The sequence below is a fragment of the Carcharodon carcharias genome, chromosome 9 (genome assembly GCF_017639515.1).
Source record: "Carcharodon carcharias isolate sCarCar2 chromosome 9, sCarCar2.pri, whole genome shotgun sequence".
Taxonomy (NCBI): Eukaryota; Metazoa; Chordata; class Chondrichthyes; order Lamniformes; family Lamnidae; genus Carcharodon; species Carcharodon carcharias.
Window position 1 is genome coordinate 103,725,174 of NC_054475.1, and position 18,905 is coordinate 103,744,078.

The 18,905-nt window shown below is 40.6% G+C and overlaps 1 protein-coding gene across 3 annotated transcripts in view; it reads right to left on the reverse strand.

Moving 5' to 3' along the window:
- The window catches only part of cstf2 (cleavage stimulation factor, 3' pre-RNA, subunit 2), a 79,810-nt gene that overhangs the window by 42,591 nt on the left and 18,314 nt on the right, over positions 1–18,905 (reverse strand). For 2 of the 3 annotated variants that reach the window (XM_041195405.1, XM_041195402.1), the window contains exons 7-9: positions 18,537–18,699; positions 9,065–9,127; positions 6,725–6,781 (exon numbers count right to left, since the gene is read on the reverse strand). In XM_041195405.1, the coding sequence (XP_041051339.1) occupies positions 6,725–6,781; positions 9,065–9,127; positions 18,537–18,699 (283 nt within the window). The remainder of the gene's footprint in view (positions 1–6,724; positions 6,782–9,064; positions 9,128–18,536; positions 18,700–18,905) is intronic. The other variant, XM_041195403.1, reaches the window with a different exon arrangement.

Consider the following 18,905-nt stretch of genomic DNA (forward strand, 5'->3'; position numbering starts at 1 on the left):
CAGGCAAGTGCTAAGCACTTCATCTGACCTCCATCTAAACATGGCATCCCCACCCCACCCCTTCCAGGTAAAGGACATCCTGGAGGACCACAGATGGGTGTTCCTCCCATTCATACATGAATGCATATGGAGACATCGTTCTTTGACCAGGGTGATGAGAGCTATGTGCAAATAGCCTCAGGCGGACACCTTTTCGCTTGTCTCCACTGCCCTCAAGACTCTATTGAGAGATATTACCTTGGCAGCATAGGAAGACTAACCACATGATCCTGTTGATAGTTTTAAAATCAATAATTTTAGTGTGACTTGACAATTTCTGATTCAATACATTATTTAATATAGTAAGCTAATATGGTCAAGAAGCCATTTTGAACTAATCCAGGAGACATTTGAAAACTAACTGGTTACTGCATGATTGGAAACCATCAGGAATGATTGAACAAAGTAGTAAGCCTCAATTGAGAGAGAGCTGAAGGATAAGTAATTAATCAATAGATGCATTGGTAAAGGCTGGACATTTAACCTGTAACAGAAAGTCTGTAATGTTTTATAATAACACAATATTAATCATAATTAATTTTAAATATATTAACTGTACATGAGATTGTACATTGTAAAATGATGATTCTCAAGCCAGTATAAAAAGATGTGGTGTGCTGAAATGAAGCCTTCATGACCTTGGGGAAGTTACATTAAGATGGGTAAAGGATAAGGTATTATACAAAAATCAGATACTGAAACACTCTGAGTAGACTCATTGCATTACTGTATGGGAAGATGCTCATGTGTTAGGGACCAATCATAAATCAGCAGACAGTTATCTCAAATTAACCTAACTGTCAAACAATAATTGGTTAAGATATTATGAGTTGAGGGCATAAAATGAAAGTTTCAAGAAGCCATTTTGTGAGCATGCTATCCACGTACTGAGTGTCCTACGGACCAGAGAGTTATCATCACCTCACGCCTTCGGCTTGATCAACCAAGGAAGCCATGAGAAGTCCGTTTAGTTGCTAAGTTGAGCTTTTTCCTTTCACTGTTAATTGAAACTTTGTTTTCTAACTTATTAACTTGTTGCCTTTCTAACTTATAATTGTCAATAAATCTTTTGAATTTACCATCTGAAGTGTTCAGTCTAGTGTGAACCAAATGATTTATCAGATAATCACAATTAGGGATTTATCGAATAGTTAAACATCAGATCAAATCAGTTGTCACCTATAAATTATCAACATTAGCAACAATCCCTCGTCAGCCATGACCATTCACACGGGAGAATAGCGGTCTGGGGTTGCAAGTTGGCTGCCCTCCACCAGCCGTGCGCCTTGGAGGCATTCCACCTCCCTCCCTCCCTCTGGTTGCAGCCGATAGCAAATGGCACAGAACAAACAGCAGCATCACACCTTGCTGGGATCTTGATGTTATGAGACCCATAAGTCAGGAACAATCCTGCTGCAATGTGGGCTTAAGCATAGAGAGGAGAACAAAAGTGAGCATCTTTGACATCCAGTTGCCTCATAATTATTAGGATCTCCCTTCAGTCGGCCACTTGTGCTGACCTGGACTCCATCCACCTTTCACTAACTGACAAACTGTGTGGTCAAGGTCAGAGTGGAAAAGTGGTGCAGGTGACCTTTCAAACTCACTCCACCACCTCCTACCCTCCTGTCATCCACCAACATTCCTCCATCACCATAGACCCACCTAATATCACCATTCCTCTCCCGTGTCATCCTTGAACCTCCCGTTACCCTGGACCCTATCAAGATCCAACTTCACATGCCTTTCCTCCCTTCAGAGCCGTCACCCATTACCATCCCCATGTCTGCCCCCTCTCGATATCCAAGTCACCTGTCTTGTTTCCCATGACCCACCAAAGAGACTTCACCTACTAGACTCTCACCCTGGAACTGCAATCCTACTGGATCCCACTGACACTACTACTCCCTCTGACTGTGATTGTTCCCTCCTATCACCAGTACCCTGAGTCCCCTCCCCTCCCACCCCAGGACACCACCAATCCTGCCCTCTAAGACTCACACTCCTTCTTCCCCCCACCCACTCCCCCCACACTTCACCTGTAAGCCTGCCTCCGCTGTCCAGCCTTCTCTCCAGACTACCTCCTCCCTCACCCACATTCCAGATTTCGCCTGCCTCCCTTGTCCAGTCTTGGTTAATGGTACTCGAGTGAAGTTATGTGAGGTCCCCAAGAAGGATAATGCAATGTCTATGGACCTCAAAGTTGTGGATGAAGTGAAGGTTGCCAGGTGTATGCACGTGTATACAAATCGGAAGCAGACCATTCTACTTATCCACTGGTAAGGCACTTAACTTGGAGCGGGAATGTAATTCCATCAAGTTGGCCTTTTAACGAGCATTCATGAGATGCAAATGTGGTTCCTGACATTGCTGGCGGATTAAAGGCGGGTCGAGTTTCCACTGATCTAAATCAGGAGAATATAATTCCAAACTAATTTCCTGCTGGTGGGAAAATGACTTTTTCCATCATGTTAAGTTTAATGCCCCCACCTGCCACATCAGAAAATTACACCCGAGGTTTCAGATAAGGACATTTAATAAGGCACATTTTTTGGAGCAGCAAGGAAGAATGATCCAGACCAATGAAAGAACTGGACCTTACCTAAGAACCAGCACCTGTTAAGAGAATGCGGGTCAGCTTTTACCTCTCAATTTGAAGAACCAAACCAGGTTTTCGCTACAGGGGTTCAAATGCACCTCGACAGCAGTGAAACAAGAGAAACCTGCAAGCAATAAACCACGGAGAATTTGTCTTCCTAACCCTCCAGACCCTATTCTTCAGTCGCCCAAAAAGGAACCAAAGCAAAGTTTCAAGACTTAATCTTGGGGGGGGGGGGGGGGTGCAGAGACAAGAGTGACTGAGAACATTTGAACTTTTAAGACCCAAGTGCATGTGACCTTTTTGTAATCATAATCTTTTCATTAGAGTGTGTGTACATGTGTTTGTGTGTGAGAGAGTGGGTGTGGTTGTGAATACATTCATGCATTGATTAATAAACATTTATCTTTTTTTCTAAAATTTACAAGAAAATCTGAAATGTGTTCTCAACTGTTACAGCACTCAGGATAAAACAAATTTTTCTTTCAAAACACATCTGTCTTCAGTAAATCAAGAGGTGGGGAAAAGCATTGCAGTGTCTGTAACACAGGGAATTTGTTGGATTTTAGTCTCTTAAGTTTACCTATTTTTCTTTACTTATATTAATTACCTACATTTCCTCACTTTTATTAGCTCCTTGGTTATCATCTATTTCTGGTAGGTAAATTATGTCTTCCACTGTGAAGACAGACAAAACATTTGTTCAAAATCTCTGCCATTTCCTCATTCCCCATGATAATTTCTCCTGCCTCTAAGGCACCAATGTTTTGTTTAGCTAGTCTCCTCCTTACTATTTGTAAAAGCTCTTACAGTATGTTTTTATATTCCTAGCTAGTTTATTCTCATTCTGTTTTTTCCTCTTTTATCAACTTTTTGATCACCCTTTGCTGGTCTCTAAAACATTCCCGATCCTCATGCTTACAACACTTCTTTGAAACATTATAAGCCTCTTCTTTTAATCTAATTGATCAGAAACTTCACAGTTCCAGCCACTTTAGTGCTGCAACTACAGAACCAGGTTAGAGGCTGGTTATTTTGTGGAGTGCAACTTACCTCCCAAGTCTCCAAAATCTTTGCACCACCTACAAGTTAGAAGTCAGGAGTGGGATGGAATACTCTTCATTTGTTTGGATGAGTGCAGTTCCACCAACATTCAAGAAGCTCAACATCATTCAGCACAAAGCAGTTGTTTGGCTGGCACCTCAGTCACCACCCTCAACAACTGCTACCTCCAGCACTGGCATTTGTATTTGCAATATTTACCATCTATAGGATGCAGTTCAGCAACTCCCCAGTGCTCCTTCAACAGCACCTCTGAAACCTGTGATTTTTCCAACTTGGAAGGATAAAGGCAACAAGCTTATAAGAAGACCAACCACCTCCAAGTCTCTCACAATCCTGACAAGGAAATATATCATCATTCATGCATCGCTGATGCTCCAAAATCTTGGAACTCACGACCTAACAGCCCTATGGGAGTAACATCACCATGTGGACTGCACCAGTTTAAGGTGGCCATTGCCTTCTCATACAATTAGGGATGTGCAACAAAATGATGTCCCTGCCAGTGGCACCCATATCCTGTGAATGAATAAATAAAAAATGTCACTCGGAGCACACCCTAAACACCTCTTCCGATAAAACTCTCTTTTTTAAAAAAGTGTCCTTAAAATTCACAAATTTGACAAAATTTTGGTTCTTCCCCACATCCTCCACGCCCTTTCCTAATATCTCTTACTTTGGTTCAACGTCGTTTTTTTTTTATTACACTTTTGTGAGGTACTTTGGGTTGTTTTTAAAGATACTATATAAAAACTAATTTACTGCTGTCCTAAGCACATCTGGTATCAGTAATTCTAGTTCATCAAATCCTGAATAGGTAGAGCATGGGTCATAAAGAGGTAGCAGAGAAGAGGTGTACTACATTGTATCATTCGCAGGGACTCTATGATATATACCAGATGGGAATCAGATATCCTACCTGCTGGTCAACTTTTTATTTTACCTCACATTTTGGATGCATTTACATGATAATTAGAGCAAAGCAATTCCACGTCACATAATAACGAGTTATAGTGTAAATGCAGTCTGAATCTGAAGTTCAGGCCAGCACCAAGATGAAGTGAGACATAAGTTGTATTCTACTCCACAGTCAGTTCAAGCTCAACTCTGATTTACACCAAACAAGTCTAGCACTGGTATGTAGCAAAAAGACACTTCAAACCTGTAATGAAAAACTATTCAGGTATGCTAAGAAGCATTCAACTGAGGTTAGAAAGTTTCTCCCAGGAACAGAATCAGGGAGAAGTTAAAGACCAAATATCCCATTCCATGAAATTTTCAGCAGTAGACCTCCAACACATGGTGCATATTGTCAGAAAAACAGAAAAGTGAGGGGGCAGAGAAATGCATACATACTTAAACCATCAAGTAATTTTTAAAAGTCTATTTTCAATTCGAAGAAGGTACAACTTTTCAAGCAAGAAAAACTTTTGAATAAATGTACAAGCATACAAATTAGAAGCAGAAGTAGGCCATCCAGTTCCTTGAGCCTGCTTTGCATTTGATAAGATTACGTTTGATCTGATTGTGGCCTCAATTCCACTTTCCTGCCTTCCCCCAACAACCTTTGACTCCCTTGTTAGTCAAGAATCTAACTCTGCCTTAAATGTATTCAAACATCCTGCTTCCACCTCTCTCTGGGGAAGAGAGTTCCACAGGTTCACGACCCTCTGAGAAAATTCTTAAATTGGACTGTCCTTATTTTTAAAACTGTGCCCCACAAGGGGAAACATCCTTTCAGCATTCATCCTGTCAAGTCTCCTCAGGATCTTATTTGTTCCTCATTCTTCTAGATTCCAATGGATACAGGCCCAATCTGTCTAACCTTTCGTCATAAGATAAGCCCTTTATCCCAAGTATCAGTCAAGTAAACCTTCTCTGAACTGCTCCTAATGCAATTATGTCCTTTTTTAAATAAGGGTCCAAAAATTGCAGATAGTACTTACTAATGCCCTGTACAACTGTAGCGAAACTTCCTTACTCTTATATTCCATTCCCCTTGCAATATACAACAACATTCCATTTGCCTTCCTAATCACTCACTCCTTCCTAATCGCTTGCTAGGTTTGCATACTAAATTTTAGTGATTTGTGTACCAGAACACCCCGATCCCTCTAGACCACAGGGTTCTGCAATCTCTCTCCATTTAAACACTATATTACTATTCTATTCTTCCTGGCACAAAAAGGACAAGTTCACATTTGCCTATATTATACTCCATCTGCCAATTTATTTGCCCACTCACTTAACCTATCTATATCCCTTTGCAGGTGCCTTATGTCCTCTTCACGACTTACTGTCCTACCTACATGTCATTAGAAAATTTAGCAACCATACATTCGGTCCCTTCATCCCAGTCATTGATTACAAATTGTAAATTACTGAGACCCAATACTGCTCCCTGTGGCACTCCACTCGTTACATCTTACCAACCTGAAAATGACCCATTCATGCATACGCTTTGTTTCCTGTTAGCTAATGACCCCAAAACTCTATGACACCTTAACATTTCACAACATTATGTTGCTACTAAATTGGTCAAAAATATTGGTATGAAAGTCAATTATATAGCCTTACTTATCCACTTGCAATCTAGTTAAATGTCCCCCTATAAAGACTTAAAAGTCAATATGGTGGTCACCCCACTGCTACATATTATGAACTGCCTGACATAAGACATCAACTGAAGTCCTTGCATTACTGCCACACTCCTCATACTTTTTGGTCACTGGAGCTTTGTCCTGAGAAACTGTAATATTTTATATTGTAACCAATGGACTACATTTCGGGCAAATTTATTACACTTTGGTGCATCACAGTAAAACTCCAACAACTATTTAACCTCTGACCTCAAATCTGCAACAGGAAATACATTCCACATTTTAAAAGTTTAACCCTTACATCTCATCCAACAAAAATTAACATCTCTCAAAGTGAAAGCAACCCAGTAAAGGTCAAGGGTTATACCTCTCTGTTACAGGTTAGTTGCAAGATCAGAGGTTAAAAATTCAATCAGACTAGTACCTTGTCCTCTCTCGATCTGTGCAGTCCCTGCGGAGGCCACAGGTGAGTGCATATTTCCTGTGAGAACACGAGATAAAGAATAGTGCAGTGGATAACCTGTCCTTCATAACATTCAGGTTTGTGCATTAAAAGTAACAGAAGCATATGCAATACCCCTTCCTTAGAACACTCTCCCTGGAAGGAGTCTGGTGATAGTACTACAAGCCATAATTGACACTTTAATGGACAGTGTCACTTGGTGTGCCAGGAAAATGGATGGTATATCCAAAAGCATTCTAACATGTGGCTGCTGTAACAGGAAAATTTTTTCTTAGGGGAAGGGAGAAAGAAAGGGAGAAGATTAGTGTTAAGGAAATCCATTGCTAATAGCAAGGCAAAAAGGACCCCATGATGATCATCACATGAAAAGATAAACAATATGAAGGTTGAAAAGAATAGGTGAGCAAACAAAAGCTTACTAATTAAACCTGCAGGCAAAATGAATTCAAAAAGAGAAACAAGGAAATAAAAAGGCACACATAGCAAAATGCCACATAATGCAAGAGCTAATATTAAGCATAAATGTTTGACTAGAATTTCTGTTTTTCCAACAAGTTAAAAGTCTGGATAATTTAATTTGGAAAACAAGATTTATTGGCAAACACCTGTGCCAAAAAGCATATACCATTGAAAACCATCAGAAATTATCTACAGCAGTTCACCTTAGCGAGAACTCCTTAGTAAACCTCAAGGAAGATAGAAAATACACTCAATATTATTGCTGCCCTTTGAATACTGTCCATTGACAAGAAATTTAGTAGGAAATATTTCAAAGTATTTAATAAAGAAAGAATTATATAATTCATATATTACATGTAAAACTTGAAGCCAGTGGAAAATACAGATCACTGGGCCAGAGAAAATGTGAGTAATTGAATTTCTCAAGATATCAAAGGTCTAATATGTTAGCGATCAACTGTTTTCAGATGCCCAAATACACTGATATTTTTCTAAAATAAAAATTAATTATCCTAGTGTATTACCCAATTTAAGTTAATCATGTAATAGACAACTACACATCTGAATCACCCACAATCCAAAGAAAACCTGCAAGCTATTAATCAAATAGAAATACATTGCACAGGTTTACTTTGGTGTAATTATTTACCAGCATTTGCTCACTAGGCTCTACTTGTGGTTTACTGTAGTCTAATTAAATACAAGGAAAAGGCCATTAAAATAAAAATTAAAAAACAAATAGTGTCTTGAGATAAGTGCTCCTGAACTTAAAATGAAAAATGAGGAACATAAAGGTTACAATAATGCATATAACACACAGAATCTGCTAAAAGGTCATTCTACACATCATCACTAGAACCGTCTACAACTCTTAATCAATTCAAGAACTATATGATTACATTTAGGACGCCACATATTCCTGTGCCTAAAGAGACATAAATCATTTTTCTGTAATGCATCTACATTGGACTGTACTTCAAAATAAGTAAGGTTTTTAGAATACAGTCGAGCAAATTAAAATTTTTCATTGGAGAATATGGCTGATATAATGTCCTTGGGTGCTGAGCTCTGGGTTAGAATCCAGTTCAGGTAAAGGAAGAAAAACATCTTCCTCATTCGGAGGCTTGGTTAAATGGAACAAGGATAGTGTGAGCCCACATCACAGCAGGGCACTCCTAATGTTAGATACTTATTTCTGCTTTAGGGATGACTCTTTAGTCATTTTTCAGCCCAACAGCTCTTTGATCTCACCAACACTACATACCGATAAAAGTCAATGGGAGGCTGGTTTGTTCCAAGATTCTGACGCTTAGAAAACATGTACGAGCAGTTTAAGACTGATGGCCCTTAATCCCCACAACACTACACCTTCTGTCCAACTCAGAGTGAAAGGGAGAGGCAGTAAAGGTGCGCACCAACACAAAATGAAGAACAAGAAAATTTTGCGCTTCCATGAAACAGGAACCAAGGAGATGTTAGGCATATCACATGTTCAATTTTATTACAACATCCCTTTGGAGGCAATGTGGGGAGAGGTGTCCAGTGAACTACAGGGAAAGTGATTTGGAAGATACTTTGAAATAAAGGAAAAGAAAACAATCAGGAGAGATCTATGGCTTTGGTTCTACTGCATTGACTGGTACATTTACAGAAAGGATTAATTTTCATCCAGAACAGGGCTTCAGTTGCTACTCATTCCTACAATTGGAAGCCCTCTCACTAATAAAGGCACTTCCTTAAAATTAAATAGTTATGATTGATCACAAACAAATAAAGTGCACACAGTCACTTCAAAGCACAATCAACAAATTTTAACAATCCAGAGCACAACAAAACAGGTACCTTGTCCTCTATCCATCGGCACCGGTCCTGAAGGAGGAAGACCCATCTGAGGCTGCATGTTTCCTGTAGCAAATAAATTTGTATGTTTGAAGTTAAAATTAGTTATTGCATATGTTAGATGCAGAGTCAAGCCTCTTCTACATTATCCCCTAAAAAATGATCAGACAATCAGAACATCATCCTGTAATGCATCATCAATCCTACTTTTTCTTGTATGACACTGGCAATTTAAGTATGACACCAATTCGCTAGGTTAAGGTTTTATTGAAAGTTTCAGCACCAGTTAAGAGAGGGCATTTCAGCCCTATTGATCTGCGCTGAATCCAATTGCTCTCAAGGGAAAAAATTATTATTCTCCGTTGTCTATGCATCATATAAGATCCTTGACTGCTGTATGATGTTATTCTGGGACAGTAAACTTCAGGTCAAGAATTTAATGACTTAATGAGCTTCTAACCTCATAAACCTCATAACTGTAACATATATGATTGTTATGTTTTGGGACTATGTCTTTAAGGTAAAATGAAGGACTCATGCAACTTGTTCTGAAATCTGCCTGATAGCAAGCCTGGGTGCTTTGATTGTTAAAAATTAAATACAGCCCAGGGCTCAGATTGTTTAAGTACAAAGAAGGTGCAAGTGTTTCAACTTGAAGACAATGGCAGCATCCTGTGTGCTAACAGTGGATAGACTGAGTCTCCACAATCCCAGAAAAGTGTTGAGAATGTCAAGTTGCAAACAGTTGTGCTTGAAGCTGTCCATTTACATCCAAGATAAAAGAAAGCTGGGGGTTCAAGGGTAACTAATCATCATTTCTATGTGGATACAAGGCCCATTTGATTCATGTTGCCATAGAGATGGGCTTTGAGAACAGAAAGGTTTTGAATATATCCTTGAAAACTCACAGATAAGTTAGGCTGCCAAGGTCCAGGAGAAGGAAAGCAGCTATAGGCAGCAAGAAACTGTGGTTCATCATGCAGGAATGCACATGGGAGCTTGCGCTCAGATTGAAAAGACCAAAATCATGAGCCGTTAAAACGTGGCTGGATGATTTGCCTAGCTTGCATCAGAGGAAGAATCTCTGGGGAATAAACCTCACTGTGAAAGGCAGTTCTGGGATTAAAAGTTCCCAGGCTAAGATAGGAAAAGAGAAGAAGTAAACCCCCTGGAGCCAAGGATCCCTTTGGACTGGTTCTGGGAGAAGTGAATATCTACTTTAAGAACAGTGCAAAGTATACCTGTGAAGTGTGTTTTCGGTTGGGCTAGAAGAAAAAGAAAAAACTGCAAATAAGTTGTCTACAAAGATTTAGTCATTCGTGCTTTTGGTCTTTTGTTACAGTAAAAGTCTTAAAAGACTTGTCATGTCATTCTTTCAGCTATAAACTGTGTTCAAATTTCTTTTTTAAAGTTATCGATGTCTAAGGAGATTGTAACAACATTTTTGGCATTACTAAAACTGCCTATTTCCACCTCCGTAACTTCACTCAAATTTGCCTCCTTCTCAGCTTATCTGCTGTTGAAACCCGAATTCATGCCTTCGTTACTTCTAGATCTGACTATGCCAATGCATTCCTGGCTGGTCTCCCATATTCTATCCTCCATAACTTTGAGGTCATCCACAACATTGCTATCTTAACTGGAAGCAAGTCCTGTTCCTCTATCATCCCTGTCCTCGCTGACCTACATTGGTTCTTGGTCAAGTAATGTCGTGATTTTAAAATTCTGATCCTTGTTTTCAAATCTCTCCATGGCCTTGCCCCTCCCCATCTCTGTAATCTCCTCCAGACTCACAACCCTCCGACATATGTGCTTCCCCTAATTCTGGCCTCTTGTGCATTCCCAATTATAGTTGATTCACCATTGGGGCTGTGCACTCAGTTGCCTAGACCCCAAGCTCCGGAATTCTCTCCTCACATCTTTCCACCTCTCTACCTCACTTTCCTCTTTCAAGACACTTCTTAAAACCTATTGCTTTAGCCAAGGTTTTGGTCATCTGACCTGATATCTCCTTTCGTGGTTTGGTGTCATACTTTGTTTTATAATGCTCCTGTGAAATATCTTGTGACATTTCATTTCGTTATAGGTGCTATATACATAAAATTTGTTGCGGTTGTTGAGAAATAAATGCAAAATCTGATGAAACTGTGTTGTACACTTTTTTAAACAAGCAACAATCAATATACCTATTAGCATTATAAAATATTAAAGACTAGAGCTTCACCACATGTTAAAGGGGGATGTAAAGTTCAGATGGTGCATCTTATTTCAAAAAAGTAATACTTAATAGATCATGAACTTCCTGGAATAAGATGATTCCAAGTCATCTTATCAGGCCAAGTCCAAACTTTCCTCACTAAGAATGCAGAAGCTCTCCTCCCCCATCTGGCACAACATGACAAGACATAGTGTAACACAGACAGAACAAAGTATAATGCTGTGACATTTTTCCTGATGGATAAGAGACCTAATTTGAGTCAGGCAAACTCACTGAGATGAGGCATTCCAGCCTCCAGAACAGTGCATCTAGAGGCCCATCGGGGAAGAGCAGTTGGCAGGGAGTGAGTGGCCTTAGCTACTGACCTGTTTTGTTAGCAAAGGGGTTATAAGGGCTGTTAACAATGTCTTGAGGGAACAAGCACTAACCGCACCCTTGGTGATAGGTCAGTGTCTAAGATGCCTCATTTTATCCTGGGAACCTCAGGGACTCATACAAATGAAGAGCCCTCCCATTGGTCCCTTATACTTCAATGGGATTAGCATTGAATGCCACTGATAGATGAGCGAAGTGCTTTGAACAGAAAAAAAACTTCCCATAGACTTTCCATTTTTTCAAGTCTGCTAATAATACACAAATCAATGAGAACTGTAGTTATGGCTGAACCAGCTTAAAATAGCCTATTTTACTACTAATATTTTTTTAAATCTAAAGTTTACATAGAGTTTTTCACCACCACTGGACGTCCCAAAGCATCAATGAAATACTTTCTAAAGTGTAGTCACTGTTGTGCCATAGGAATAATGGCAATTAATTTGCTATCAGCAAACTCCCACAAACAGAAATGTAATAATGACCAGATAAACTGTTTTCATGTGATGTTGACTGAGAGATAAACATTGTCCAAGACAGCAAAGATAACTCTGCTACTCTTCTTTGAAATAGTGCCATTGGGTCTTTTACATCCACCTGAGCAGGCAGCCGGGGGCCACAGTTTTAACGTATTATCTAAAACAGGTCACCTCCATGAATGCTTTGTTCCCCAAATACTGCACTAGAGTGTTAGCCTGGTGTGGGCTGGAGTGGGACTTGAACCCAGAACCTTGTGATTCAGAGATGAATGCGAACATATGAACCAGAAGCAGGAGTAGGCCACTCAGCCCTTCAAGCCTGCTCCACCATTCAATAAGATCATGGCTGGTCTGATTGCAATCTCTCACCTATCCCCGATATCCTTTCACCCCCTTGTTAAACAAGAACCTATCTAGCTTTGTCTTAAAAATATTCAAAGACCCTGCTTCCAGTGCCTTTTGAGGAAGAGAGTTCCAAAGACTCATGACCCTCAGAAAAAATTTCTCCTCATCTCTGTCTTATTTTTAAACAGTGACCCGCTAGTTCTAGATTCTCCCACAAGAGGACGCATCCTCTCCACATCCACCTTGTTAAAACCCTTTAAGATCTTATATGTTTCAATCAAATCACTCCTTACTCTTCTAAACTCCAGTGGATACAAGTCAAAGCTGTTCAACCTTTTCTCATAAGACAACATGTCCATTCTAGGTATTAGGCAAGTAAACCTTCTCTGATAAAAGCAAAATACTGCAGATGCTGGAAATCTAGAACAAAAACAAAAATACCTGTAAAAACTCAGCAGGTCTGACAGCATCTGCGGAGAGGGATACAGTTGACGTTTCAAGTATGTACGATCCTTCATCAGAACGAAGACGTATAGAAATGAGATGAAATATAAGTTGGTAGAGGGCGGTGGGACAGGTAGAGCTCGATAGGGGGCCAGTGATAGGTGGAGGCCAAGAAGAGACTGCCAAAGATGTCATAGACAAAAGGACAAAGGGGTGTTGACGGTGGTGATATTATCTAAAAGATGTGCTAATGGGAACATCTACCACTAGCTTGTCCTGCTTGCTACCCTTAATGTCCCCATTAGTACATCCTTTAGATAATATCACCACCATCAATACCCCTCTGTCTTTTTGTCTATGACATCTTTGGCAGTCTCTTCTTGGCCTCCACCTATCACTGGCCCCCTATCGAGCTCTACCTGTCCCACCCCCGTCTACCAGCTTATATTTCATCTCATTTCTATATTATTTAGTTCTGATGAAGGGTCGTACGGACTCGAAACGTCAACTGTATCCCTCTCCGCAGATGCTGTCAGACCTGCTGAGTTTTTCCAGGTAATTTTGTTTTTGTTCTAACCCTTCTCTGAACTGCTTTTAACACATTTACATCTTTCCTTAAATAAGGAGACCAATGCTATACACATACTCCAGATGTGGTCTCACCAGTGCCCCGTACAACTGAAGCATAACCTCCATACTTTTCAATTCCCCTCGCAATAAATAATAACATTCTATTAGCTTTCCTGATTACTTGCTGTACCTGCATACTAGCCTTTCGTGATTCATGCATTAGGCCACCCAGATCCCTCTGAATCTCAGAGCCCTGCAATCTCCCACCATTTAGATAATACGTTTCTTTTTATCTTTCCTGCCATCACATTTGCCAACATTATACTCCATTTGCCAGATCTTTACCCACTCACTTAACCTATCAATGTCACTTTGTAGCCTCCTTGTGTCCTTTTCACAACTTACTTTCCTACCTATCTTTATGCCGTCAGCAAATTTAGAAACTGTACCATCTGCTCCATCATCCAAGTCAGCTATATAAAGTGTAAAGGGTTGAGGCCCCAGCACTGATCCCTGTGGCACATCTAGCCAACCAGAAAATGACCCATTTATGGCTACTCTGTTTCTTGTTAGCGAGCCAATCTTCTATCCATGCCAATATGTTTCCCCCTACACCATGGTCTTTTATTTTCTGCAATAACCTTTGTTGTGGCACCTTATCAAATGCCTTCTGGAAATCTAAGTATTGTACATCTGTCTTTATCTGCAGCACATGAGACTTCTTCAAAGAACTCCAATAAATTGGTTAAACATGATTTTCCTTTCACAAAATCATGTTGACTCTGCCTGATTGCTTTAAACTTTTCTAACTGCCCTGTTAGACATCTTTAATAATACCTAACATTTTCCTTATGACAGATGTTAAGCTCACAAGCTTCAAGGTTCCTGCTTTCTATCTCCCTCCCTTTTTGAATAAAGGAGTTACATTTGCTGTTTTCAAATCCAATGGAACCTTCCCCAAATCCTTTGGAAAATTAAAACCAACACATCAAGTATTTCACAAGCCACACCTTTCAAAACCCTAGGATGAAGTCCATCAGGACCTGGGGGTTTGTCAGCTCCAACAATTTGCTCAATACCACTTCTCTGGTGATTGTAACTTTCTTGAGTTCCTTCCTCCCTTCCATTTCCTGATTTACAGCTATTTCTGAGATGTTACTCTATAGTGAAAACTGATGCAAAAGACCTGTTCAATTCATCAGCCATCTCCTTACTTTCCATTATTAATTTTCCAGACTTACTTTCTATAGGGCCAACACTCGCTTTGTTAACTCTCTTCTTTTTTCCTAACTATCTTATTTCTCACTTTCTTACTATTCATCTTTATATATATATTTAGATGAGAAATGATAAAGGCAAAAAGTCATTTGTGGGAGTGGTGTACAGGCCCCCTAATTGTAACTACATGGTAGGACAGAGTATAAAGGAAAAGATAATGAGACCTTGTCAGAAAGATACAGCGATAATCATGGGGAATTAATTTGCTATCAGCAAATTAATATTATATTTTCCCTTGTACTCTAATTCTTCCCTCCTTATTAATTTGTCATTCTTTGCTGTTCTTTATATTCTGTCCAATCTTCTGACCTGCCACCAATCTTTGTACAATTATATGCCTTTTCTTTTAAGTTTGATACTGTCTTTAACTTTTTTAGTTAACCACGGATGGTAGGTTCTCTCCTTGGAAGTTATCTTTCTCTTTGGAATGTATCTATTCTGTGTATTCTTAAATATCCCTTTAAAAGTCTGCCATTGCATCTCTATGGGCCTATCCCTTAACCTAATTTCACTCTAGCTAGCTCGGCTTTCTTGCCTTCATAATTGCTCTTATTTAAGTTTAAAATACTAGTCTTGGGCCCATTCTTCTCTCCCTCAAACTGTGTGTAAAATTCAATCATTTTATGATGGCTGCTAGCCAGGGAAGCTTTCATTCTGAGGTTATCAATTAATCCCACCTCATTGCACTGTGCCAGGTCTAGTATGGCCTGCTCTCTGGTTGGTGCCAGAATATGCTATTTCAAGAAACTATCCCAAAAACATTCTATGAACTCCTCATCTAGGCTACCTTTGCCCATCTGATTTTTCCAGCCTATCTGCAGATTAAAATCCCCCATGATTATCACTGTATCTTTCTGACAAGCTCTCATTATCTCTTCCTTTATACTCTGTCCTACCATGTAGTTACAATTAGGGGGCCTGTACACCACTCCCACAAGTGACTTTTTGTCTTTATCATTTCTCATCTAAACCCAAAATGCTTCTACATTCTGGTTTCCTGAACTTAGGTCATCTCTCTCTCTCTAATGTGCTAATACCATCACTTATTAATAGAGCCACCCCTCCATCTTTTCCTAGCTTCCTGCCCTTCCTAAATGTCACATACCCTTTGACATTCAAGTCCCAATCTATGTTATCCTTCAACCATGTCTCTTTAATGGCTATCAGATAGTGCAAATAGAAATAAATAAGCACTATCAGTTCATCTGTTTTGTTTCAAATGCTATGTACATTTAGATACAGAGCCTTTAATTTTGTCCTTTTATTATTTTTGCAACATCTGGCCTTATCTGATTTCCTCTTAGATTTGTACTCTGTCCCTTCCTGTAACTTTCTGTTTATCATTTCCTTTATTAATACCTGTCTCTTTTGCCTTGTCTCTATTCTTCAGCTTACCACATCTTCCCAAATTTGATCCCTTGTCCCCAATATTTGGTTTAAAGCCCTGTCCACTTGGCTAGTTATGCGGCTCGTTAGAACATGAGTCCCAGCATGGTTCAGGTGTAGACTATCCCAATGGTAGAGCCCCCATTTTCGTCAGGACTGGTGCCAGTGCCCCACAAACCAGAACCCACTTCTCCACATCAGTCTTTGAGCCACGCATTCATTTCTCTAATCATATTTGCTTTATGCCAATTTGCACATGGCTCAGGTAATAATCCAGAGATTATGGACCATGACAACTGGATCCTCCCCCTCCCACTTTAAGTTCCTCTCCAGTCCTGAACAAATGTCCCGAATCCTGGCACCGGGCAGACAACACAGCTGTCTGGTCTCTTGCTCTTTGCTACAGAGAACAGTGTCAATCCATCTCACTATATGTCCCCTATTACTCCTACATTCGTTTTTGCTCCCCCCACTTGAATGGCTTCCTGTACCACAGTGCCATGGTCAGTCAGCTCATCCACCCTGCAGCCCCCACTCCCATCCAAACAGGATGAGAGAACTTCAAACCTGTTGGACAATTACAGAGGCTGACACTCCTGGCCTCTGAGTCCCCTTACCTGCCTCACTCAATCACAGCCTCCTTCCAAATCCGAAGTTCCAACTGAGTCATAGCTAACACTTTATTTAGTAATTGAATAAATTAATTTTTTAATTAAATTATGTAATATATTAAACTGTTACAACACTGGGTTTCTACAAGTTATTGTTCACACTACTAGTAAATTCTACATTGTTTGGTTACCACCTAGTGACATCGACAGAGTATTACAACTGTACTACTGAACCGAGGCTCAGAATAGTGTTTTAAATATAAAAGCAATGAATTTACATAGTTGTTTCACGATGAATAAATGAAAAAGGAAAAGCTGAGAACTGCATACACCAGACACCAGCATATGTTTGTGCATCATGGGAAAATGGAGCAAAGGTGGGAAAATAGATTCGAGTTACAGGTCAGCCATGGTCTAACTGAACAGTGGAGCTGACTTGAAGGGTTGATTAGTAAACTCTTATGTTGTAATTTCCAAGTTAGTCTTTCAACACTACACTCAGATTCTAAGGGACCCAGCCTATGTCTTAAGTCAGGTAAGGCTCACTGAGATGTGGCACAGCAGCCATCAAAAACAAGGGCAAGAATTTTACACTCCCCCACTGGCGGGTTTTAAGCAGGGGGCATGAAATTGATGAACGGGATTCCTTCCAGGTTGCCACCTGCCAGGACCACATAGCAATTTCACACTGGGGCAGACATGGCCTCAGACAGGAAGCCTGCCCTTGCCTCAATTGAGGCCCTTTAGCGGCCAATGGCCAATTATTGGCCACTTAAGGGCCATTTCCCACCCAGCTTCAATTTCAAGGCTGGAGGATTGAACGTCCGCGGGGGAAGCCCAAAAAAGAACAGAGTTACATCTCGGACAGGAAGAAGTGAAGTGGGGGGTGTGGGGTTGGCACCTCCATCAGAAGCCCCCTTCTGAAGTCAGGCAACCTCCGCCCCTGGCTCTGAAGGTCCGGTGGCCTCCAAACCTCCCTCCCCAACCCGATCGCCCCTTGGCACCCTTCCTACCCACCCTTGAATTTACATGGGTCTTCGGTGCCCAGACTTGGGCTCTGATGTCCTCCTGCATTTCTTCTTCTTTTGTCCACTGCAGCGCTGTCGCTACAGGGGTTGCAGAGCCACCAGCCAATCAGATTGGTCAGCAGCTCTCCAAGGTGGGGCTTCCTCATCGGAGTGTGAAACGGCTGCATGGATGTGTTCCCTGCTGACTCTTCAGATGGCAGGAAGCAAGACCCCGACATTTGAAAACTTCAGGCCAAGGTTTCAGCCACGATTCGTGGTGGTGCAGAGGGTGGGGGAGGTGAGAGGTGATCAGGGGTAGCCAGGGAGTGAGTCTAGAGTCCAAAGTCTAAGCAAATTTGTTTATAAAAGCATTAATAATGTTAGAATTAACTCATTAGAATTAATCCCAATAGTAAGAGGGATATTCAGGGTAAATAGGAGTTTTCTTTGCAGGGTGGGGGAATTGGGGCAAATTGAAAGAAATTTGCCTTGACTTGTTCTCCAGGTAACTCCCACTCTCCTCAGAGCAGAAGGTAGATCAGCATCCAAAATTTGTTTGGTGCCTGCCAGACCCATGCAAATACAAGTGTGAGTCTAACATAAATACCAAGATTGTGACATGAGGCTCTATGGGCTCAGGGGTATTTCTCTGCTCAGAGGCGGTACTGACAAACCTCTGGGAAATTTGTGTATTTTAAAAATACAGCTTGAAGTATAAAACATGTCAATAGTGTTCGACAAAGTACATTTAAAATTTTTTCATACCTCCAGGTCCAACTGGTCCCGGTCCAGGTCCAGGCACAGGCACAGGCACAGGCACAGGTACTGGTCCACCTGGTCCTTGTACTGGTCCAGGCCCAGGAACAGACACTGCTGGTTGCATAGGTTGCTGCATCATAGAAGGAGCCCCATTCACATGCATCCCACTCTAATTGAGAGCAAAAAAAGCACAAATTAAACACATTTTTGTTAACTTATACATCTATACACTTATAGAAAGAGCCACTTGATACTCAAAAAAATGTTATTGTACTGTTTACAAAAGTTATTTTGTTACTGTTCCTAACCTTAGTGCAATCACAGAATCACACAGTGCAGAAGAGGCTGTTCGGCCCATCGAGTCTGCACCGACAT